The sequence below is a fragment of the Budorcas taxicolor genome, chromosome 13, assembly GCF_023091745.1.
Source record: "Budorcas taxicolor isolate Tak-1 chromosome 13, Takin1.1, whole genome shotgun sequence".
Lineage (NCBI taxonomy): Eukaryota > Metazoa > Chordata > Mammalia > Artiodactyla > Bovidae > Budorcas > Budorcas taxicolor.
The window spans coordinates 56,567,432-56,593,032 of record NC_068922.1 but is presented as its reverse complement, the minus strand read 5'-3'; the positions used below and the strand labels follow the sequence as shown (position 1 = coordinate 56,593,032).

Genomic DNA, 25,601 nt, shown 5'->3' with positions numbered 1-25,601 from the left:
AGTCTGGAAGTGGCATTGCAGCCTGTACCTGCTGGGGGTGAGTGTCCCTGAGATACGGACACTGCCCCTGGCTCTGCCTCTTACATCGGGAGGACTCACAAGCCAGTACACGTGATGTCCTGCACCCAGGCCGGCCTCCCGTGAGCACCTCCCAGTGCTGGTCGGACGACAAGGTCCCTCAGTTCAGAGACCCAACTCTGGTTCTGCTTGCCCCTGTTTTGGGGCTGGACAGCAGCCTCTTTGCTTGTCCCTCCCTAAGCCAGAGTTCATGGGGCTTCCCTGATGGCTCAGACCGTAAAGAATCTGCCTCAGTGCAGGAGACCTGGGTTCCATCCCTGGGTCAGGAAGATCCCCTGGAGAAGGAAATGGCAACCCAATTACTCCGTTTTATCCACACTTCTGGCACCTGGAAATTGGCTTGGAAATTAAGTTCCCTTTGCCCCAAATGTCTCTTCGCTGATACATTTGGGGTTTTCCTAGTCATCCCTGAGTCAGTGCCCTCAGGGAGGCCACCGGGGTTCCCTGGATGCCCTGTCCTGGGCTGTCTGGTTCTGGTTGATGCCACTGGCCTGCTTGTAATAGATGTGAGTCCTCTGTGCCAAAGTGCTGGCCCACAGGCAGAGCTCATGCCTCTCTTGCTCCCCCATGCCTCCACAGAGTAGGTGCTCAGTAAATATTTTTGAATAAATTCAGTGACTCCTTTGTCATCATCTGTTTGTCAGCGACCACTAGACTTGAAGCTTCACTGATTGGATGGCAGTTCCATTCCCCGCTGTAACCTGTATCAGGCAGAGCACTCACACGTGTGGGGGACTCAGGGCCGCTTGTGACCCAGGCTCATAGCTGGCACTTTGCATCTTTTAAAGAGAGGGTCTAAGGAATGATGTGGGTCTGTATTTGGGAATTGCATTCTACTATAGGCAAATTGGTTTCTGGACAGTTAGGGGGAAAAGGAGTTCATCAAGCAAGTGAGCTTGGAGTGCTTCGCTCTGGGAGGAGGGCCACAGGGCTATTCTGAAGAAGAAATTGACAAGGGTCCTTCTGCACATTAGAATCAGTGGAGGGGAATAGGGGCCAGCCCGCCTCCTTCCTATTTGACTGGTACAGTCTTTGAAAAGGTGAACCTGGGATTCATCGGAGGAGCCTCCAGTGGGGCAGTTGTGCAGAGGGCTGATCTGTGAACAGACAAAAGGGCAGCCAGGATGTATAGAACCACAGACATGCACCCCAGAGCATCGAGGGCAGAGAGGGAACAGGGCCCTGGGTTGGTAAGTGAAGGCAAATACGGCTGAGGAATGGCCAGTGAGAACTTAGAGGAGGGCGGTGTTTGGGGCATCACTTCTCAGATGAACCAGGAAACCACTGCCTTAAACAGAACTCATTCACCTCCCCAAGGCCCGGCTTTCCCGTACATGATCAGCACACTGATTGGCAAGGGAGCTTGGGTTCCTGACCGCACCCCCGCCTGGTAGCCCCCTGACCCACGGTTGCCTGCTGCTTTGCCGCTCTCTTCCTGAACTGGAGGTGGCCTTGGCCGGGGCTCAGGGTGGGGCCTGAGATGCTCAGCCTGGGACTCACCTGATGTTTGTGTCACGTGCAGCCTTGGAGAAGAAGATGGCCGGCAGGCAGGGCCGGGAGGACCTCATCAAGAAGGGGCTGCTGGAGATGATGGAGCAAGGTACGTGGGGCTGGGCAGGGCTGGGCCTGGGAACACAGCTGGGGGTCTCCTGGGGGCCCAGCAAATCCCTCAGGGCGGAGTGTCCCAGGGGTGCACTGTCCAGATGTGGCGGCTGCACTGGACTGAGGCCTCCATGGTTAGAGAAGTTTTCCGAGTCAGGACCCATGGCTCAGCCCTTGCCTCTGAGGACCCCTCTGTGAGTGTAAGAGTCAGCCACTCCCGGGGCTCGAGCTGAGCACACCCACTTGCCCTGGGGAACAAGGGATTGCTTCCCACCCCAGCCAGGTGTGGATGGAGTTAGTGGTTTGTCCCGATTCCTCTGGAGTTCTGGCAGTGACTCTTGTTTCCTCACGTTCGTAGTTTAATCCTTGATTTGTTGAGTCTTCGTTCCCCACGACCACCTAGGACTGCAGCTGCCATTTCTTAAGTGTCGACTGTATGCCCAGTGCTGTGCTGGATCCACCTGCATCCTTTGGTCCTCGCAGCATCCTCGGGACTGGGTGTGGTGTTAGCCCTGTCTCCAGATGAGGAATGGGAGTGCCCGGGAGGTGGCTGCCCTGGGCCACGCAGCTGCAGGCAGGGCCCCGAGCTGTTCAGTCTCTGGTGCAGAGACAGTGCTCAGCGTGGCATCTGTGTGGTTGTCTGCATTTGCGTCTTTGAGAAACACCCGGTTTTATCACCATCACAGCTAATTTACAGAATGCTTGAGTTCCCCCATCTTCCTCCCTTGGTGATAGTGGGAGGCATAGGACTTGGATTCTGACCTTAAGCCTCTTGCTTTCTAGTTACCTGAAGCTTGGCAAGAGTAGGAAAGCGGCGAGGCGGGGGTGGGGGTGGGGGATGGGGGGCGGGGGGCGTGTCTCAGAAAACTTCACTGCTGCTTACCAGTGTCTCTGGAGGTGAACCAAATTCTTGCCCCCTTGATTGAAAGAATTCAGCCTCACGAAGCTAGTTCCCCAAGAACACGTGACTAAATGGAATTCCTATCTCCGTAAGATATTAAGATATATCTCAAGATAAGACACTAAGATATTCCTAGTGTCTTGGTAATTTGGCCCAGGCATCAGGAAATAGGAAGGGAGCCCATGGAGCCAGTGAATCCAGATTTATAAGATGGTCTGCTTCAGGCAGGGCCCTCATATCCTCTCTGTTTTTTGGATTTAAGAAGAAAAGTAGCTTGATGATACTGTTTTCAGGGAAAACTACATGGGAAATTAGTGCTAAAAATCCAACTTTGCCTGGTACAAGAAAAAAGGCGGGGGGGGGGGGGGGGCGGGGCGCGGCATTGGTATCAAGTCCTGGGACTTTCAGATGTTAAACGGTTAGTCTGTGTCTCAGATTTAGGAGAATGTCATCGCTGAGATGGGAATCTGGACTGTTTTAATTTTATTGTTGTCGTTCAGTTGCACAGTCGTGTCCGACTCTTTGTGACCCCATGGACTGTAGCCCGCCAGTCTCCTCTGTCCATGGGATTCTCCAAGCAAGAATACTGGAGTGGGTTTCCGTGTTCTCCTCCTGGGGATCTTCCCCACCCAGGGATCGAACCCAGGTCTATCTACATTAGCAGGTGGATGCTTTACTGTTCGAGCTACCAGAGACCCCGACAGTCTGGCGGGGAACAAAGACTGGGTAATCCCACAAGTCAACATACAGTCACAGCTGAGCTGAGTGTGGTGAATGAGAGGCACAGAGCTCATGGAAGATGTGAGCGGGGCTGATGCTGGAGGGGCCAAAAGTGGCAGGAGTCAACAGGCTGCTTCTCGAACTTGCTACAATTAGGGTCACCTGGGAGCCCTGCTGTCCAAGGCGCTGGGGGCGGGGCTTAGGCGTCCTGCTTTATAAACCTCCCCAGCTGGCTCTAACTTTGGTGCCGCCAAGGGCGAGACACGGAGAGCGATAGGGAGTCGGGTAGCGTCTTCCAGCCCCATGGAGCAGCCCGTGCAGAACCCCACGGGGGAAGGGAGCAGGCACCTCAAGAAGGAGCTGCTGAGAGAAGGTGGGTGGGGAAGCGGGGAGGTCAGGAATGGGGAAAAGGAGAGAGTCGGGCATTACGCAGGGCCTAGCGCCCTCCTGCCTCTTCCTCCAACGTGGACAGAGCCAAGAGAATAAGACTCCCCAGGAAGCGGCTGGGTGACAGGCTCCTCCGGGGCCCCGGGGGCCCCAGGAAGCCACAGGGTGAGTGGGCAGAGTCTGGGGTGAGCCTGCTGGGGTGTTGCTGGGGGGCATTGCTGGTTGGGGGCATGTCACTGGTTGGGGGGTGTGTGTGAGAAGTCAGGCAGCAGGGGTTGTCCCAGGAAGGGACCTGGGTCAGGGAGAGGGGGCAGGGATGTGGGCTCAGTGCCCACTCGTACCCCTTAAACTCTGCGCCGACTGTGTACTGAACATACAGTGATGAGAGGCGACCTGAGAATGTTTGGCTGCAGCCTCCGGGGATAAATGCCTGTTGGGCCGATTGTTTCAGTCCTGTGCTTGTTCAGAAAATGCCTGTACCCACTGCAGGTGAGGTCCAGCTCTTGGTCAGGCCTGGTCTGTCCCTAATTTGTCCTGCAGTTGGGATAGCGCGGTTCCTGCTGGACTGATAAGAATCTGTGGCCTCGCGAGTTGAACCATCCACCTCCCACACAATTCAGAGATGGTCTTCCCTGCCCCACCCTCCCCACCCGCCCAACTGGGCTGGTAGTAGCCAGGAGCTTTGTTGCCAGAAGTACCCCACTGTGGCCAGCCACCCCCACCCCAGCCTGGACTTCACACTGGGCGGCACCTGGGAGGCCAAGTAAGCCTGTGATAGTCACCCAGGGGCCTAGAGTGGCCTGGAGTCCTTCACAGCCCCAGGAACTCGCACTGGGATCCCCTTGGCCAGGCAAACCCAGGAAGGTCCTCTACCCTGCACAGGTGTGCACTCACATGTACATGGACATCCCCCCAGCTCCAGAGTTTGCCCACAAGGCAATCAGGATCATGGCAGCATGAGCTGGCCATGGACAGGCCTGCAGGGGTGCCTGTGCGTCCCCGAGACAAGCCTATGTCCAGTGAGTGGGTTTGCCCTCCCTGCTCCTGGTGAGGCAGGTGGTGTGTTATTTTGTGATACTGTGAACACGTGCTTTATGTGAACCCCTCTGAGCTCGCCTTGGTTCCTGAAGCTCTAAGAATCTGCCAGATCCAGGAAGGACCCTGTTGGCATTGCTAGGAGACTCGTGAGATGGGACCGGGTCCGCCTGGGGTGAGGAGCTGACCTTTCCCTCACTCTGTCTTCACTGCTTTGGCTGGTGACGTGTCTGTGTCAGGCAAGGGCTGGCTGGCATCCCAGCCGCACATGGGGTTCCCCCGTCCAAGCACATTGAGTAAGGACAGGAGTACCCCCGCTTCTCTGTCCAGTTGCTCTCTGTGCTCCTGAGAGGCATTCGCTGATCCTCCAGTGTGTGTCCTCTTGGCTTTGTCTTAAATGATTTAAGGAGTTTCATTCTGCATCAGTGGTCTGAGAAGGAGGTGATGGTTGCCCCTGTGCTGTGTTCAGGTGACCCGAGAGGCCGCGAGGTCCTTCTCTTGGGGCAGTTGCCAGTGTCAAGTCTGGCAGGAATGCCAGGGGCAGTGTCTGTGTGTGTGCGCATGCATGCGTGTGCTTGCACGGTGCGTGTTGCATGTTTGTGGCGTGTCCCCTCTCTCCGTGGTTGCTCTGTGAGTGACCCCGGCTCGTGCTCCCTCTGCCGCCCTTGGAAGGGCCTGGCGGGGACAGAGCACCGACGTACAGTGAGGGGAGCAGGGGACCAGCTGCCCGCAGCTTCCCCACCCCCCAGCGTTGCTTAGCAACGACCCTGCCACCCGGGCTATTTTGAGAACTGTAACTTTTCATTGAACATGATTATGAGCTGGAGCTCTGAGCACAGCCCAAAAGAGTCGTGCAAGCCTGCTAAGCCACAGAAGCAGGTGGAGGAGCCCCAGAACTGTGTGTTGGGGCGCAGCATTTCTTGAGCCCTGTGGAGGGTGGGGACCTTTGGGTCTCTTTCAGGTTCAGCGTTCTGACCATTTTATTGATGAGGAGGATTGAGATGCCTTTATTAGCAGGGATCATCACCAGCAGCAAATGAGCCACCGCTTCTAAAATTTGGGGTCCCCATCTATAAAGGACCTAAAGGGGTGGGAGGCTATGATGCTCAGGTGAGATGGTGCCAGCAGAGTGCCTGCAGCCCTGCAAAGCCTCAGTCAGTGCTGGCTGTCACCTGTAACCAATGGACAAGTAAGCTGGTAGCAGGGACTGTCACAGCTGCGCGTCAGGTGTGTGTACACTCGTCAGGAGAGAGGGTCCAAGATGCTATAGTTCTGAGCTTGGTGACCTCTACTTGTGTCCACTGGGCAGGTTCTCTTGGCTTGTGTCTTGGTTTTCCTGGAGTGGGGTTGGTTGACTGCTGCTCAGATCTGGCTGAGGATCTGTTTTTGTAAAGCCCCTTGAGCTTAAAATGATTTTAAACTTAAAGGATTTTCGTAAAAATAGAAAAGGAGTATGGAGCATGGCTCTTGCGGCCTGTGGCCCAGAAGGTCTAAAATACAAATACCGGCCACTTCTCTTTTCTGGGGAAAGGTCGCCAATACCTGGGCTAGACCCCGCCCCCAACTGGGTGACGTGGCTGCACAGATGGCATCTTATGGGCCCCAGATCTTCAGACTTCTGTCTTTTCTGCCCTCTCCCCCCACCTCCCCTGAGGGGACATGCAGCAGAGGGAAGATGAACAACCGTGGTGACAAGCGTATGTCCCTCTAGGGTCTTGTCACGGTCCTGGCCTGGGTCGGGGAGGGCTCTGTTCAGGGAGCCTGTTGATGCCACATGGGCAGAGGGGCCCAGGCCAAGTGGCCAGACCATCGCCCTCGTCCCCCTCTCCCTCGTCCCCTTCAACAACAGCAATGAGGGTAACGAAAGCACATGCGTGGTGTCTGCTTTATGTCAGACGGTTTATAGACAGTGCTTCACTGAATCCTTGCACTGACTTCTCTGAAGCAAGGAGTTGTTAGCCCCATTCTACAGAAGTGGAAGCTGGGGGCTGGAGCCATTTGCTGCCCCGGCACAGGAACTGGGGGCAGGGAGTGGATGGGTGGAGAGGGAAACCTTATGCTTTTTCTCGCAGCGGGACACCTGGGGGAATGGAAGGGGCACTGCCACCTGACAGCAGGTAAGAATCAGGACTGACGTGGGCAGTGGACCCCCGGTTCTGAAATCAATCTCTCCTCCCTCTCCACCCGCCTCCGTGTTCTCCAAGCCAGGCTGCCCCCGCACTGTGCTGAGCAGGCCAGCCCTCTGGATGTGCACAGGTTACACTGACACCCTGCCCCATGGTGGCCTGGATGAACCGGCTGTGGGGATTAGGTTGAGCAGGGGGCTGTGTGGGTGCCATGAGCCCAGAGCTAGGAGCTGATCTCAGCTGACCATGATTGACTGGCTGAGCCTCCAGCCTGGACCTGCGCTGTGTGGTTCTTATACCTGGACCATCAGTCATTATGCTCCAGAGCATCAAGCCCCTCAACGCTGATATGACCCCATGGGGGCAATCAACCAGGCAAGGGCCAGACCCTCAAAGGCTCCAGCCACTGAGCCCCAAGCAAGGGGTGGTGCTGATCCTTCTCGAGGTGTCCTGCTAGGAGTTTGGTATCCTCCGTCCTGGGATGGCCACCGTCTCGACCAAGGACTCCCTCATTCCTGCTTAGCCCTGGGCTGTGCCCTGTTCCTGGGCTGGTGATGCCACGTGTGGCCACCCAGAGTTTAAGCCTCCTGTGGGAGGTGGGTAAGGATTGTCTTGTTAACCTCCAGATTTCTGGGGTTGGCACAATGTCAGATCTGACAAATGAGAAGCATTTGTGTGTTGGGGACCAAATGGTAGGAAGGGGGTGCTGAAGTGGAAGGTTATTTATAGACAACCTAGCACCTTGGGGATGCACAGCAATTGGCGCTTGTCATCCCCTGTCTGGGTGGCCTTGGCTGGTGGGACAGGGGCACCACAGAGGCTCAGATGTGGGTTGGAAGTGGTGCAGGCAGAGGCCGGGGCAGGTGTGCTGTGATGCTTGGTGCTGCCCTAGGAAGACAGTGGATTTGGAGAAGAATTCCCAAGGTGTGTGGGAGCAATGCAGGGTACGACTCCAGCCCGGGATGGCGTTCTTCCAGGAAGTCACCTTGCGTGAATGAGAGCCGGTAGGAAGGGAGTCAGACTCGGCTGATAGCTGACATTCTTGCAGATGCTGAGAACAAAGCATGCAGTCCCGACGGAGAGCCCCGCGCTGCACAGAGCGAACCCTCCACACCCCGGCAGGAGCCGCTGACGTCAGAGGAAGCCCCGCCGGGAAGCCCTCTGGCCACAGGGACAGACCAGGCCTCCCTGGATGAGCCGCTGGCCTCGGATAACCATGCTGACGATGCAGGTATCGACTGGACGCTGGGGTCGAGCTGCTCTGAGGATGACTGTTAACCTGGGTGGGACGAGGGTCCCGGCCCACGATGGGCAGCAGCCTTGGTGGAAGGTTGTGCTTAGAGGAAGCAGGGCTGGTTCGTTCCTTTGAGGTGTGGTTAGAGTATCAGCAGCTACTGATCTTTATCGTTACGCTGGCACCAGAAGAGCTAACGCACTTGGCTGCTTGTGTGCATGACGCCGTTCTAAGCGCTATCACGTATGTTGGCATGTGGAGCCCTGGAAGAACACCCAGATAACTGATGCTGTTGCCCCCTCCCACTTATTGATGAGAAGGGGGTACCCAGGTAACTCATCCAAGGGGTTTTGCTGTTTTTAGTTGCTCAGTCGTGTCTGACTCTGTGACCCTGTGGGCTGTAGCACACCAGGCTCCTCTAGCCATGGAATTCTCCATGCAAGAATACTAGAATGGGTTGCCATTTCCTCCTCCAGGGTATCTTTGCTACCCAGGGATCAAGCCCGTGTCTCCTGAACTGCAGGCAGATTCTTTACCTTTGAGCCACCAGGGAAGCTCCAAGGGTATAGAACTAGAAACTTGAGAGCAATTCTTTGACTTCGGCCTGACCTGGGTTTGAGATGTGACTGAATTCCTCACCAAGCTGTGTGACTGTGGACAAGTCACTTATCTTCTCTGAAGCTGTGTCGTCAACCATAGGTGGGGTCATGTGGCACACACTTCTTGGGGTTGCTAAGGTGAAACCACTTGGCTCAGTTGTCACTCAGACTGAGCACTCACCCAGCGTTTGCTGCCGCCAGGGGTCGTCGTCATCACCTTTATCGTCATCATCACTTTTGTCGTCATCATTGTGGTGGCGCTAGTGGTAAAGAATCCGCCTGCCGATGCAGAAGACGTAAGAGGTGAGGGTTCAGCCCCTGAGTTGGGAAGATCCCCTGGAGAAAGGAATGGCACCCACTCCACTATTCTTGCCTGGAGAACCCCATGGACAGAGGAGCCTGGCAGGCCACAGTCCATGGGGTCACAAAGAGTCAGACACAGCTGAGCACACACACATACACTGTGGAAAAGTAGCCCTTTGGGGGAGGGCGATGCATTAACTCCTGGTGTTGGGTTGCTTGCCAATGCCCCCCAGAGGCCCTGACACTAACAGCACGCATCTTTGGGGGTGTGGGTGCACCTGAGTTTTGCTTAGAATGGGGACTCCCCCGCGTCTCTGGCAGCCCTGTAGGTCACAAATCTTGCACCGAGAACACAGACCAGGACTGCAGCTCCAGTCTCTTCTGGAAGCCTGACCTTGAGCAAAGCCCCTTCAATGAGGAGTGGACTGAAATCTAATGCAGAGACCTTAAACTCACCACTTCCAACATTGCCTGGATTTAAAACTCAGGAGCATTTGCAAAACTCCATGTGTGTAGCTAGCTGCTTTTCAGCCATCAAAGTCCACGCCCACTGGGCCCTTGTTCCCGCACGGTCACTGTGGCTGGGAGCTGAGAAGATTGGGTTCAGTGATTTGGGTTGGCTTTGGGCTTTTGTGTTTGGGGTGGTTCCTGGTTTTGTGTGGATGGTATGGCATCAGCCATAGAACATTCTTCAAAAATCCCAGGAGGACCCGTTGTTTTGATGTTAAGTGGGATAGGATTCTGTGGGACTGGGGCTGAGCGCTGGTGTTCCCGTGAGTACACAAACTTAAAGGAAAAGTGGCATTCAGTGAGCATGTTCTCTATGCTGGATTATCTTGGCCCCATTTTTAAAAATTTCATTTTATTTTTGGTTGCGCTGAGTCTGCATTGCTGTGTTCGGGCTTTTCTCTGGTGAGTCGGGGCTCCTCGCAGTTGCAGTGCTGGGGCTCCTTGCAGCAGCTTCTCTTGTTGCAGAGGCTCTAGGGTTCACGGGCTCAGTGGCTGCGGTGCACAGGCTGAGTTGCCCCGTGGCACGTGAGCTCTCAGGTCCCTGACCAGGGGTTGAACCTGCATCCTCTGCATTACGAGGAGAATCCTTTCTCATTTTACTACCAGGGAAGGCCCCCATTTTGTAAAAATTAAATTTATTTATTGTTAATTGAAGGATAACTGCTTTACAATATTGCGTTGGTTTCTGCCAAACACCAGCCTGAGTCAGCTGTAGGGAAGCCTTCCTTTTTTTTAAGATGGACCAGAGAGATTAAGTCACTTCCCTGACGCCACAGAGCACATCTGTAGTGAAGCTGGAATTTGATTCCCAGACATGCTCTTAACTATAACATTCAACAGCCCCAACTATAGCCAGACTTTGCTGTGCTTCTGGCATGTTCTGGAATGTGGGTGATTCTGTCATCTAGAAGAGGGTCAGCAGATTGCTGGCTACAGGTCAGACCCAGCCTGCCTTTGTCTGTACAATCAGCTCGTGGGCTGGCACCATGAACCTGGTGACCAGGCAGAGATAGCACCCTTCCTGTACCCAACACCAGCCTCTCAGCAGGTGTCCACACGTCACCGACGTCCACTGCTTGGCCCGAGCTGTGGAACCTCTTTTCTGGGAGTTGGCTAGTCTCCTCGCCCATGTCCAAGCATGCAGGTTGTCACTGGGGTTCACTGAAACTGACCACAGCAGCTGTCCCCCCAGCCCACCCAGTCCTCCTCTCAGGCTGGTCTGTCTCAGTCTCAGAACGTCTCTGGTGGGTGATAACAGGTTATAAAGCAAGCGCGCCCCAACCCCCCCCCCCCCCCCCCCCCCCCCCCCCGCCCCCTTCAGCATGTCCCAGGCAGAACTTTGGCTGGGAGCTCGGTGGGTGAACAGCGACCTCTGCTGGTCAGGGCAGGAAGGGACACCCTGAAGGTGTCCCAAATGCAGCGAAGGAATTCCAAATGCAGCGAACATGCAAAGCTGACGTCCGCTTTTACATTAAAAAAAAAAAAAATCGACACAGCCCTTGAGATGTTAATGTTTCAGGGTCACAGTATTCTGGAGTACAGTGGTAGCTGCATGCTCACATGGGGTGCGAAGGAAGATGCCGATTTAGAGAGGAGGTGCTGAGATACAAGTTCCCCAGACTAGGACCCTTCAGACTGGTTGGGGTGTGAGGACTCAATGTGTGATGAGTTTTGAGGAGAGAATCACAGGACATTTGGGGTGCAAGTGCCTGGTGTGTTGAATCCCAGATCCCCAAGAGCACATGGGGGACCCACATTCCACCTTGGGCCGGTGGGGTGAGGGGACCTCCACGGGTCTGCTGGAAGCTTATCCTGAGATCTCTCTGGTTGAAGGGCTGTGGCCATTGACTCCCAGAAATCCAGAGCCACCCTGTCCACTAGCTGCGTGGTGATTTATCTGAATTTAAACCAAAAGCAATTTAAAAATCCAGTTCTCCTGTTCCATCAGCCACTGGTCAGGTGCTAACTGGCCAGTGTGGCTGCTGTAGCAGAGAAGGCGGAAGCATTTCCATCATCTGAGAAAGGTCTACTGGGCAACACTGAGGTGACACGAGGCCCCACATCCACTTAGGTGGGCGGCCAGGCGAGTTTGCTCTTTGTGTCCGCCAGCAGAATTTTCTGCACCAAGAGACCTTATAAGATATAAAGCCGAGCCCTTTACAGAGAAGTTTACTGCCCCTATTTTAGACAACAGGTTTGGGCCATGACATGAAAGTCTTAGTCACTCAGTCTTGTCTGACTCTTTGCAACCCTATGGACTATAGCCCTGTAGCCCACCAGGTTCCTCCGTCTGTGGGATTCTCCAGGCAAGAATACCGGAGTGGGTTGCCATTCATGAGACTTATAACCTGCAAAGCGAAAGCCCTTTATGCAACAGTTTGCCACCCTCTTCTTTAGAGACTCGATTTGGGGCATCATGGGCTGGAGGAAAGGAGCTTGAAGGCCACTGCTGAGGTCCAGGCAGAGGCTGGAGTGGCTGACACTGAGAGGACTATTTCTGAGAACTGTTTTGGAAGTAGTGTGCCCAAGATGTGTTCATGAATTGGATGGTGAGGAGGACAGGAGAGGGACGGAGCATTGTGTCCAGTCTGGCTGGACGGCTGGGGGACCATGAACTGAGTCTGGTGAAGGTGGGGTTCTGTCTTGATCAGCGTCATTGTCCACAGCTCCTAGGAGGGTGCCTCGGCAAAGACATTTGTGAGATGGATGGATGGATAAGTGAGAGAGAAGAGGGAGTAGGGGGGTGGTTTCTCCTGGGAAATCAGGAGATGGGTTTGCCTGTGTTTCATTTTGATGTTGACCTCCAGACACAGGTGTCAGAGTGGCTAATAACGGATGAGTCTGGAGCACTGGGAAAGGGTCAAGGGTTGACAGAGATGGGATGGATTCTGAAGCCAGAGGACTGGAGGAGAGAATTAGATGAGAAAGTGAGTTAAGGAGAAGAGGACCGAGGGCTTAGTGCTGGGGCAGTCCGGAGGAGCCTGAGAGGGGCTGAGCAGGTGAGGCCAGTGTGGCAGGAGGGCACCAGGGGACATGGTGTCCAGGAGCCACAGAGGTGGGAGGACTCTGCTGAGACAGCCAAGTGGACCTGTTCTGGCCAACAAGGGTGTGGGGACCCTGACCCTGGGCTGCTCTGTCTCCTTGCTAACCCTCCTCTCGGTGACCCTCCCAAGGGAACCTGTGGAACCCAGTTCAGACATGCCCACCTTGTCCATATTTCCAGTGAGGAGACCAAGGCCCAGAGGGAGAAACTGGCCTGTTGGAGTTTCCATGGTGACAGGACCCGGGGGACTTAATATCAAACAGCTGTGGGTGTCAGGAGGGGCCGCCCTCTCCACAAGACCCCACAGAGCATCTCCTCGGAAGTCTGAGTAGTGTCTGCCTCAAGCAGGGGCTCTCAAGCCTTCGGCGTCCCTCTGGAGGGGACACTGGGCAGCGTCTGGAGACAGTCTGGTTGTCTTACAGCATCTGGTGGATGGAGCCCATGGCTGCTGTTCCAAAATGCTTTTCTCCCTGGCAGAGTGGCTTGTAACTGTCCAAAGTTCTGAATTGCTTCTAACAACTGCTCTGTGATCTCATGGAAGTCTCCCTCCCTTCCTGGTGGTGGGCAGCAGCAGGTATTTTATACAGCTGAGGAAACTGAGGTTTAGCGATTGGAGACCAAGGTCATGCTTCTTGAATAAGTCGTATCACAACAGAGGAGAAGGATGGATGTGGAAGAGTGGGGGGCCTGAGGTCAGGTGAGTCATTCCTCTGTCACCTGTCTCCCCCGAAACCATGACATGGGGAGCATGCTGGGTGCTCAGAGGGTAGGAACCAAGCCTGGAACTAGTCCCCCAGTCTCATGCCACCCCATCTGCTGGTGCTTCCATCTGCAAGCATGGCCTCCCAGGAATCAGGGTCCACTGCCCTGCACTGATTTACACAGACCAGGAGACCCAACACAGTCACAGGGCTGCTGCCCATGTGGAGAAAAGGGATGGCTCTCACTTGCCTCTGGCTCAACAGGAAACCACACGTCTGTTTTTACCCAGAAGTAGAAAATGTTTTTTCATATTTTTGCGAAACTTTTTCACTAAAACAATCAGAATTGTAGACTTTTAGAAGTAACAGGTAACAGTTTGTAGGATATAACAATGGTCTTGAAGTCTAGGAGTCTTAAAAAAAAAATCTATGAACAAATCATACTTTTGAGGACAGTTATACTGAGTCAGTTGCAGTGTGGTAGATGACCCTAGAGCCTATTATACAGCTTGAAGTACAGTCAGAGAAAAACAAATATTATGTATTTATGTATGTATGTGTATACACACACAGAGAGAGAATCTAGAAAAACGGTACTGATGAGCCTGTTTTCAGGGAAGGAATGGAGATACACAAGTAGAGAACAAGGTTGTGGACACAGCAGGGGGAGGAGGGGTGGGGCAAGGTGAGTGAGCAGCATTGACATGTATACTGGGATGTGCAAAATAGACCAACAGTGCCGTGTGCATGCGTGCCCAGTCACGTCCCACTCTCTGCAACGCCATGGACTGTAGTCTCCCAGTCTCCTCTGTCCATGGAATTCTCCAGGCAAGAATACTGCAGTGGGTTGCCATTTCCTCCTCCAGGGGATCTTCTCCACCCAGGGATCCAACTCACGTCTCCTGCACTGGCAGACAGATTCTTTATTGCTGGACCATTAGGGAAGCCCAGATAGCTAGTGTGAAGCTGCTCTATAACACAGGATGCCTGGCCTGGCTCTCTGTGATGACTTAGAGGGGTGGGATGGGGGGAAGTGAGGTTCAACAGGGAGGGGAGATATATATATATATGTATATATGTATATACGTGTGTGTGTGTGTGTGTGTGTGTGTATATATAAAAACTGTGACTGAACCACATTGTTGTATGGCAGAAACCAAGACAACATTATAAAGCATTCTTCCTCCAATTAAAAAAAATTTCAAGTTAAAAGCTAAATAAGGCATATGTAATAATAATAAAATTGTAGTGTTTTCACGTGCATATCCATACAGGACATAAAGTGAGGATCATGCTATAATGGCTGTTCTCAGTGATACAAACCTGACTGACATCTGCAGTGGGTGGGAAGGGGACATTTCTTTTCTCAGATCTTGATCATCAGGATTTGAGAGGCCCAGCCCTTCTGCATCTCCATGAGCTTCACAAGGGAGAAGGTCTGGCCGGCGAGGTCTTCAGCTTCCAATAGGGACAATAAGAAAATGGAAATGGTGATGACAGTGGGGTGTATGGGACGTGCAGTGTCCCTTCTACAGTTTCGGAGATTTGTGTGGACAGGATCAGGCCTGCCTCAGTCAGCACCACGGACAGCACCCTTCCCTGCTAGGAATACTCCCTGACTGATGGGTGAATCCTACACAGTGACCGTGGGGCCAGCTTTGCAGAGTGAGTTAGGCTCTTCGCTCATAAGTGGTTGCAAAGATGAAATTACATGATGAGGGGCAATGCTTTGCCCCAGGGCTGGGCACCTGGTATGTGGTCTGAGAGGGTAGGGAGGCTGGAGTCCCAAGGTGGGGATGGGAAGCCGCCTCTCTTCTTGTGTCAGGGGAGGAGGAATGGTATATCAGGGATGGTAGGTTTGTGTTTGAGCTCCCCCGCACCCCTTGGTCTGATAACCTCAGTTTCCTCTATAAATCTGGAGGTAAGGCTATAAGGGAGGAGGGAGTAAGAAACTGTGGAGGTAGGTGAGACACAGAGAAGGTCTGAAGCTGAGTGACTGCAGGATGGAGCAGAGCCAAGGGCGTGGAGCAAGGGGGTCCTGAGATGCCAGGATGGGGGCTCCCGTGTCGCTGTCTTTCTTCCACAGCGCTCCACAGTGACAGGAGCCAGCAGATGGAGGCTGCATCCAGAGATGGGGTTTTCCCAATTAGCTAAGTGGAAAGGAAGTGTGGCAGAGGGCTTGAGGGCTGTTGGTGAGATGGTGGTTGAGGGACGGATGGTGGAACCTGAGCTGGAGAAACAGAAGGGGGAAAGGAGGGGGTTGGTGGGTAGGGCGAAGGCACAGGGGTGGACAGGCAGTGCTCTTGGAGCAGGAGGAACCTGACCAGCAGCTGGAAGAAGAGGGATAGGGGGCTCTGGGCTGGCTGACTCTTCCTCAAAGCTAACCCCCCTGCTTCCCCCTCACCACTCAGCTCACAGGCTCGCCCAGGGCAGGGCTGTGGAAAACCAGGCACAGAAAATCAGTAGCTCAGGAATTTGAAGGTCTGCAATGTGCTAGACATGCATCTCGTTGTTGCTTCTTGGTTAAACCTCACAGCAATCCTGGGAGGGACTCTGGCTGTTACTCCAACGTCATCCATAGTAAATGGAGACACAGGAGGTCAGTAACTCATCCGAGGGCACAGAGAAAGTGCAGGGCCAGCTCGGGTCTGATTCCAGAGCCTGTGTTGGTGACCAGCAACCCCAGGTGAGGTGGAAGCCTCAGTGCCACCAGCTGAGGGGGAAAAGGGACAGAGTCACCCACACTCTTGAAGTTGTCTCCCTCTTCCTTCCCTCCTGCCTCTGCTTCTGATGTTTCTGTTGATTGTTGAGCTCCCTGGGAATTGCGTTTGTTTGGGAAGTGACCCCTCTGTACTCGGTCTGATGATGACAAGCCCACCCAGCCAAAGCCCCCGCGCTGTCTTCACACCTGCCCCAGTCAGAGAAGCAGTGGTTTGTGTACTCTGTTTTTCCTTTGAACCAGCCAAGATGTCGTCAGCATCCAGAGAGGAAGAAGCAGACGCCGCCAGCAGCCTCCCACCTAGCACAGACGAGCCCTCTCAAGCCTTAGCTGCGTCCGACTCCCTGGACAGTCCTCCCAGACCCCTGGAGAGATCCGTGGGCCAGCTCCCAAGCCCCCCACTGCTGCCCACCCCACCACCCAAGGCAGGCTCCAGAACCACGAGAAGTGTCACAGGTGGGTCTACGAGCATCCACCCATGCCTCCCACCGGTCCTGACTGGGCTCCCACTGTGGGCTGGCTCTCACCCTTTGCTTCTGTGGGTGGGGCTCTGGGCAGGTTCTGGAGAACAGAGCTGAAGGTGGGAGGGCGGCCCTTGATGAGGAGCTTGGTTGACAGGAGCAGGGCCTTGGGCTCCCTTAAGCAAACATGGGGCAATTGTCAAAGATTTCTTCCAGAATCTGAAGGCAGGAGACACAACCACAGCCTTTCTATCTGGGTGCTCATGTGTCTGACTGTCTTTCTCTGCTTCTGGGTCAGTGTCTGTCTCTTTCTTCTTACCTTCTCCCTCCCTCCCCTTTACCTCTGTCCCTCCCTCTCATCTCCCCCTCTTCTACCTCCCTTCCCCTCCTTCTCTTTCGATCTCTCTGTTCCTTCCCTCCCTCCCCAACCCTGTCTCCCCTCCCTTTCTTTCTCTCTTTCTCACTTATGATCTCTGCTCACCTCTGTGGGCGCTCCGACCGGCAAGGCAGAGCCAGGAATCCACACCAGACTTGCAGGGTGGTGGTCAGAGCGGGGAGCCCAGCTAAGCAGAGGCCCCCCAGGGCATCTCCTTCTGTAGCTTTGAGCACCCTGGCTGAAAGATCCCAGGACATGGAGACATTGACTTTTCAAGTTTTGGTACATGTTGTCTCCTCACTGCTGGAAACAGGAGACACTGCTGGTCTCAGGAAAAGAGATGATTGTTATTTAAGAATAAATCCTTACACTGCCTCTGCGGGCAGTGGGCATGAAGGTGACAGTGGATTGCAGAGCTCAGCAGCATTACTCTAATCCCTGACCACCACCAATAATATGACAACTCACCACTTGTCAGGAGCTGCCCAGCCCCAGGCACTGCAGGAGCTCAGCCCTTGATCCCTGGACCGGCCCTTCTAGGGAGGGAACTCTGCCCTTAGCCCAGATCCCAGTGTCTGCATACAGCAGGTGCTCAGCAAGCGCAGGTGACTGATAAAAGGAACAGTCAGGTGATATGATCCCCTTATCTGCCTCCTGCCTCTGTCTCCATCTCTGGGAATGAGTCAGAGCATTTAGTCCTTGGGTGATATGGTCACACAGATGAAGTTCTGATGCAAATAATACTATCCTGTATTTTGTTACTATCTTCGCGATAGTCCCCATTCCATCCATTGAAACATAAATCCACTGGCTAAGGCACCATCCCCTCGCTTTATTCTGGCTCCTGTGTAATTTGCATAGAGACTTTCTGCCCGCATTGTGCTTGGACGCGATCAGACCTCAGCCCGTTTTGTATCCCATGACCCCTCCACTCTCCCCACGCCTTAAATCGTGGGTCCTAGGAGCCTGTGGTCAGCTCCTCTGACTCCCACCCGCCCTTCAGGGGTGAGGAGTCTGAGGACTGGATTAGGAGTGGGAGAGGACAGGAGGGTTACCTGCTGTGGACTTCTGCCTGGATCTCTCGTAGCTGAGTCTGCATTTTGGCGACTTGGTCTTAATTTTCTTTAGGGTCGAGATGTTTGCTTCAACATGTGGCCACTAGGCGGCAGCAGAGGAGGAGGAAGGGCAGAGGAGCCTGGCGGGAGACAGTCCATGGGGTCAGTCCCACTGAGTACCCACACGCATGGCATTTAATACTTTTAAAATATGTTGCCTATTTTTTAAACATATCAAAATATGTCTCAATATTAAACTGAATCACTTAGCTGTACATCTGAATTAACACAATGTTGTAGATCAATTATGTGTGAGTATTCAGTTGCAAAGTTGTGTTCAACTCTTGCAACCCCGTGGACTGAAGCCCACCAGGCTCCTCTATCCATGGGATTTTCCAGGCAAGGATACTGGAGTGGGTTGCCATTTCCTTCTCCAGAATCTTCCTGACCCAGGGATCGAACCTGCCTCTCCTGCTTTGGCAGGTGGATTCTTTACTGCTGAGCCACCAGGGAAACCCAAATCAAATATACTTCAATTTATATTTTTAAAAAGAGAAATAAGCATATTAAAATATGATTGGGAACAACCTGTGGGGCCCTGGGACTTGTCATCAGCCCAGATCTTGTCCCGAGGAGAATGGGAGAGCCATGATCAGAAGACTCCCACAAGGAGAGGTGCAAATTGGAGGCAGACATGAATGAGTGATGGGGAAGCAAAGGGAGGCTGTGGTGCTGGTCCAGGCTGAGCAATGGCTGTAGCGCTTGGGGAGTTCTTCCAGCTTCCACAAGAGGAAGTGTGGCTTCAGGATGTCAAGTTTGTCATAGAGAAATAGGAAGGGGGCTTTCCGTGCATGAGACCCTGCCAAGGGCCTGTGGGCACTGCCATCCGTTCAGCTCAGGGGTCCCAAGGATGGAGGGGAACTGATCAGGGATGTACCCATCTCTGTCTCTGGGGGGAGGGAGCCAGGCACAGCATCTCAGATAGGATACGAGTGAGTTCACCTGGCCTGGAGCCCTGCATCCTCTCTGCTCATGGGCTCCTGTGTTTCAGCAAAGCCCCTCGTCTCTGACCCCAAAGACTTATCTTCTTACTGGTTCTTCTCATGCCCCAGGCCAGGCCACACTCTTTCAAGGCTCTGGCGGGAAAAGTACTGACCCTTCCCTCCGAGGACAGCTTTCCACGCCCACGGGGTCTCCTCATCTCACCACTGTCCACCGGCCTCTGCCCCCCAGCCGCGTCATTGAGGAGCTGCACAGGGCGCTGGCCACCAAGCACCGCCAGGACAGGTGAGGCCCCTCCCCTGACAGGGGGACCTGTGTGCCTAGACCACCCCATCCAAGGCCAATCTCACTGGGAGGAGTCACAGGGGATGGATCCAGGCTGGCCTCATAGGTCTGCTCTCACTGTCCTGGAATTCTCAGTTGTTGAGCAAGGCACTTCCTTTTTCAATTTTGCACCGGGCTCTGCAGCTGGTTGGTAGCTGGTCTCAGTGGCCACATTCTGAGAGGGATACGGTGGGAATTGTACACATGAGAACCAGGCACAAAGCCCCTGCATTTCCCCTGGAGGGTCTAGGGACCCAGGGTCGAGTGGGAGCATCGCACGAGAGGACTGAGAGGCAGAAGTAGCCGTTATGTTGTTGGGGACTCTGATCGCGTCCCATTTTCATCCGGCGAGAGCATAAGTTACCTGCCCGGAAGCTGACTCTTACTCTTGACCTCACATGCCTCATAGGCTGAAGACTAGTGAGTCACTGGAGGGCCAAACAGATACCAGAACACACGTGTGGCTTGGCAGAAATATTGGGCAGAGAAGATGCCCTGCTCGGTTCTTAGGAAATCCTTAATCTGCACGTTGGCTGCGCTGTCTCAGCAGGTTTTATTACATGCATGTCAGCATCATTCAGAACAACACATTGTGAGCAGCCTTGGGCTGAAAGCCCTGTGAGCCTCTGGCACTTCTTTTCCTGAGCATCAGTTGCACACACTCAGGGGCTGTCTTTGCAAAGCCCGTTATAACTCTTCAGGTCAACTTTGCAGGGTGTCTGGGTAACGGGGACAGTGAATAACCTGAGCTGCATCTCTGATTCAGCTTCCAAGGCAGGGACAGTAAAGGGTCCCCGAAGAAGCGCATGGATGTCCGGCTGTCGAGGACGTGCAGTGTGGAGCGGGGCAAGGAGCGGGAGGAGGCCTGGAGCTTCGACGGGGCCCCTGACGGTAAGCGGACTGTGGCCAAGGAGTCTGAGGAGAATAAGGAGAACCTGATCCTGAATTCTGAACTCAAGGACGACCTGCTCTTGTATCAGGACGAAGAGGCCCTGAACGACTCCATCATCTCTGGTGAGCAGAGGGTGGGTCTCTTGGGGCGGGAGCCTCCTTCCAGAGGCATGGAGCCCAAGCGCAGGTTTGGGGGTTCTTCTGCTGCCAGAGCCGAGGGCACAGGGTGGAGGGCATGTGCCAGGGAGTAATGGAGAGAGATGCCCCATTGTATGTGAGCTGGGGCCTGTGGGCTGGCTCAGGGCACAGTTAGGAGGAACCCGAGGAAACTTGTTTGATTCTGACAGTCGCATATACATTTTCATGTGTATTTGAAAAAATAAAAGTGGCTCAGCCAGCGACTGAGAGCATCAATGCTTGGGATGATGCGGCAGGATGTCGTTGTGTTGGTGGCTCTTGGATTGCCAGCATTTGGAGGATGTAGCAGAAAATGTTAATAAGAAAGCAAGATGAGACGGAAGAGGGAGGAAGGGAGGGCGGGCTGATGCCAGTGGTCCTCTCAGAACTACTATAAACCCGGCAGTGTCTGCTTGTTCAGGACCATGTGTCCACCAGGTCCTTGGAGGTCTGTCTGTCCTCAAAATGTGTTCTCCAGGTTAGAATATTTGCTCCGTCTTATCCTTGAGGATATGGGGGCTCGCGAGCCAGAACATCATAGACCCCTCATGATAATGGGCACTCGGTCCTGATGTGAGCTGTGCTGAGCGCCATCTTTTGTAGGAGGGTCAAGAGTGACACGGCTGTAAGGCCTTTAGGGGAGGGTTATTGTTCCTCCTGAAAGCATCTCATGGGGACAATCACCACAGTCTGCAGGGAGCCCCTGGGGACCTGGTCCCAGTGTTGATGGAAAACAGGGAAAGGTTGGTATTGACTGTGACTTGGTTGTTGCTAAGGGGGTCAGGCGGGGGCAGCTGTGACCAGGTGGATAGACCAGGAGCCCAGGAGCCCAGGACTGGACACTGACCTTGGCTGGATACTCACCCCTCCTGTGACCTTGCATCCCTCTGGACCTTGTCCACTTTGGGTCTAGTGAAGCACTTCCGGGAGCACCAGCCATAGTGTGTGTGGGGGAGGTGGGGTGGGGATGAAGCTCTCATGTGGTTGGAAGTGGCTGACAGAAGTCAAACCAGGGTCTTCATGTCAGAAACCCAGAGCCAAAGACCCTGGACATCTGAGAAGAGGCTGAAGCCTGTGGTGTTCCCCAGACTTACCTGGTTCTGGGACTTTCCCCCTTAAACAGCCATCAGCCTCCTACAGGACAGGGTGACGTCTGAGAATGGCTGATGTAGGCAGGGATCAGGGTTGAAGCAGGTCCCTCGACCTCGGCAACACTGAGGGCTGGACGGTCCTCTGTGTGGGGCTGCCCTGTGCTTTGTACAGTGTTTGGAGCTCCCCTGACCTCTGCCCACTGCTCTGGGCTCCCTCTGGCTCAAGAGGAGGATCCTCCCTGCCTCTTTGAGCTGCCGGGGGCTCCAGGTGGGCCTTGCCTTGCGGCTACATCAGTCAGATCGCTGCCACAGTCTTGCTTCAGCTCTTGTGTGTCCTCTCCTTTCCTTATCATGGGATTTAGGGCCCATCTGGATAATCCTGGATGATCTCCTCATTTTAAGATCCTTACCTTAATTACATCTGCAAAAGCAAATTACATTCCCCTCCCCACCCCCCCCCACCCCCAGCCAATAAGGTCACGTTCCCAGGTTCTGGGTACACCAATCTTTGGGGGTCACGGTCCACCTGGAGCAGCTGCTCCTGATGCTGTAACCTGGCTCCTCTTCCCATGGAGCAGGGTCACCCCCAGGGCCTCTTACCCCCAACCCCTACCAACCCCATCATCAGGCCCTCAGCTGCGGGGCCACCTGCAGCCTGGGCAGGTCCCTACCTACCTCTGCCTCCTCCTCGCTGATCAGATCAAACTCCCTCATCCTCACTCTAAAGACAGCACTCTGACCCTTCCTTCAGCGCTCCACACAGTTGCAATTTTACCATGATTTTTGTGAATATCTATCTTCTGAAGTGAAGTGTTCGTTGCTCAGTTGTGTCTGACTTTGCAACTCTTTGGACTGTAGCCCGCCAGGCTCCTCTGTCCATAGGATTTTCCAGGCAAGAGTACTGGAGTGGGTTACCATTTCCTTCTCCAGGAGATCTTCCTGATCCAGGAATCAAACCTGGGTCTTTTGCATTGGAGGTGGATTCATTACTGTCTGAGCCTCCAGGGAAGCCTCTCTGTCTCTTCACAAATCTATCAGTTATTCAATGATTATGTGTTTCACTGCTGTCTGCGAGAGGGCTGGTGCCTCTCATCCACACACACCCAGTTCTAAGTAGGAGTGAGTGGGTAGCTCCTGGGTGAATGGCTTTGACGGCCGTCTGCCTATCCAATGGTCCTCCAGCCCATGTGCCCTGAGCTCCAAGGGGTCCTCTGTGGACTCAGCACGTCCACTGGGGTCTCGGAGGTGTCTCTGACCTGACCCCTTCGGATCTGAGCTCTAGACCTTTGCCTCCAAACCCAGACTGTTCCTGTCCTCATGAGCAGGGCCTCTGACCTTCCATGACCTGGGGCCATGACCTGGGGCCATCTCACCACTCGTGACCTTGCACCTGACATGCAGGTGGTGCCTCCTTGGAGATGTCAGGCCGATTCTCCTCTGTTGAGCTGCTCCATCCTCTCTTGCCTGGACTCGGCCTCCCCCGGAACCCCCCTGCTTCCGCCATCACCCCTGTTCTAGCCCCTCCACACAGATGGACATCGGGCAACATCACCCCTTGCTCACACCCCTCCAGGGGCTTCCTGAGGGTTTAATGGCAGTCCTCACCGAGACCCCTGTGGCCTGTTCCCATCACCTGGCTTGTCTCCTCCTGGGCCTCTGGGGACCTGGCCACACCCCCTACCTCCACATGCATCTACCACAGGGCTCCCATTCCCACTGAGTAAGAGGTATGTGCAGCTCCACTGGGTTTAAAATGCCACCTCCTCCAGGAAGGTGGCAGGCATAAACAAGTGACTCTTCCACACCATGGCCCTGCTGGCCCCTCCCTCACCTTCTGTCCCTGAATCCTCTCCGCTCCAGCACAGATGCCTGAGGTCAGGGCTTCATCAGGCAGAGGTTCCTGCCATGTCTGCAGCCCCACGTGCTACACTCACAATAAATGTCATGCATGACTGGGTATTGGGATGGAAGGAGGCGGTGTCTGTAGTCCCTTGTGGGGATCAGCCACTTTCCTCCTTTGAGGTTTCTCCCAGGGTGTGGGCCAAACCTGAGTCTCTTGTTGTTTGTCCCCAAAAACTAGTGTCCTTAACTGAACTTGGAGATTGACAGTAGTGATGGGAACAGGGAGGATAGAACTCATTCTAGAAGCTCTGCTGATGTTAACATGCCCAGGGTCCCACCAGGCTGTGCTTGGGAAGGGCTGCACTGATTATATTTGCAAACCTGGGCAAAGCTGCCCCTCCTGTGGGTACCAGCATTGGGGCTCAAGGTCAGGGGCTCACATCCAACCCTTCGAGCATCCATGGAGGGCTGGGCCCATTGCGCACAGTGAGGCACACCTGGAGAGCCCCACATCCAGAGAGGAGCCCTGACATCTGTGACTGAGGCCTTGGTACACCATCTGGGATCCCTGAGCCCTGAAATCCAGTACAGAATGTGAGCTCTTCACCTTTGTTACGCTCTCGTGTGTGTCCGTAGCTCCCTCAGAGTTACGGATCTCTGAGACAAAATGCTTGGAGGGAGAAATTCCATATCGGTTCTGGGAAGAGTCTACACATCTTACTTTCAGGGGAAAATGATTCACCATGGGAAAAACCCATGAACACATTCTGCTTTGCCCGGTAAGGCAGCAGCAAAGATCAGCTTTTCTTGGCTTCTCTCAAGTTCAAACCCCACTCCTAGGGTCACAGCTGGTATTTTATTAGATCTCTGAGGTGCAGAAGTGGTGCTGGTGGTAAAGAACCTGCCTGCCAATGCAGGAGACATAAAAGACGCAGCTTCAATCCCTGGGTTGGGAAGATCCCCTGGAGGAGGAAATAGCAACCCATTCCAGTATTCTTGCTTGGAGAATCCCATGGACAGAGGAGCCTGGAGGGGCTACAGTTTATAGGGTCACAGAGAATCAGACACAACTAAAGCGACTTAGGACTGACAGACGGAGGTGCAGAAGGAGAAAAGTGCCAAGCGGTGGCTTCATCGATTATTCATCACAGACACTGGACTCAGTCCAGTTCAGTCACTCAGTCGTGTCTGACTCTTTGCAACCCCATGGACTGCAACACGCCAGGCCTCCCTGTCCATCACCAACTCCCAGAGTTACTCAGACTCATGTCCGTTGAGTCAGTGATGCCATCAAACCATCTCATCCTCTGTCGTCCCCTTCTCCTCCCGCCTTCAATCTTTCCCAGCATCAGGGTCTTTTCAAATGAGTTAGCTTCACGTCAGGTGGCCAAAGTACTGGAGTTTCAGCTTCAACATCAGTCCTTCCAATGAATATTCAGGATTGATTTCCTGCAGGATGGACTGGTTGGATCTCCTTGCAGTCCAAGGGACTCTCAAGAGTCTTCTCCAACACCACAGTTCAAAAGCATCAATTCTTTGGCACTCAGCTTTCTTAATAGGCCAACTCTCACATCCATACATAATCACTGGAAAAACCATAGCCTTGGCTAGATGGACCTTTGTTGGCAAAGTAATGTCTCTGCTTTTTAATATGCTGTCTAGGCTGGTCATAACTTTTCTTCCAAGAAGCAAGCGTCTTTTAATTTCATGGCTGCAATCACCATCTGCAGTGATTTTGGAGCCCAAAAAAATAAAGTCTGACACTGTTTCCACTGTTTCCCCATCTACTTCCCATGAAGTGATGGGACCGGATGCCATGATCTTTGTTTTCTGAATGTTGAGCTTTAAGCCAACTTTTTCACTCTCCTCTTTCACTTTCATCAAGAGGCTTTTTAGTTCCTCTTCACTTTCTGCCATAAGGGTGGTGTCGTCTGCATATCTGAGGTCATTGATATTTCCCCAGGCAGTCTTGATTCCAGCTTGTGCTTCATCCAGCCCAGCATTTCTCATGATGTACTCTGCATATAAGTTAAATAAGCAGGGTGACAATATACAGCCTTGACGTACTCCTTTTCCTATTTGGAACCAGTCAGTTGTTGCGTGTCCAGTTCTAACTGTTGCTTGCTGACCTGCATACAGATTTCTCAAGAGGCAGATCAGGTGGTCTGGTATTTCCATCTCTTTCAGAATTTTCCACAGTTTATTGTGATCCACACAGTCAAAGGCTTTGGCATAGTCAATAAAGCAGAAATAGATGTTTTTTTCTGGAACTCTCTTGCTTTTTCCATGATCCAGCGGATGTTGGCAATTTGATCTCTGGTTCCTCTGCCTTTTCTAAAACCAGCTTGAACATCTGGAACTTCATGGTTCACATATTGCTGAAACCTGGCTTTGAGAATTTTGAGCATTACTTTACTAGCATGT

At 53.6% G+C, this 25,601-nt stretch overlaps 1 protein-coding gene across 1 annotated transcript in view; it reads left to right on the top strand.

Annotated features, from left to right (window-relative positions):
- Window positions 1-25,601, top strand: part of PHACTR3 (phosphatase and actin regulator 3) — a 190,121-nt gene that overhangs the window by 104,241 nt on the left and 60,279 nt on the right. Inside the window, exons 3-7 of the mRNA XM_052651080.1 lie at window positions 1,601-1,678; window positions 7,898-8,080; window positions 16,202-16,414; window positions 18,963-19,137; window positions 19,943-20,190. Coding sequence (XP_052507040.1) covers window positions 1,601-1,678; window positions 7,898-8,080; window positions 16,202-16,414; window positions 18,963-19,137; window positions 19,943-20,190 — 897 coding nt within the window. The remainder of the gene's footprint in view (window positions 1-1,600; window positions 1,679-7,897; window positions 8,081-16,201; window positions 16,415-18,962; window positions 19,138-19,942; window positions 20,191-25,601) is intronic.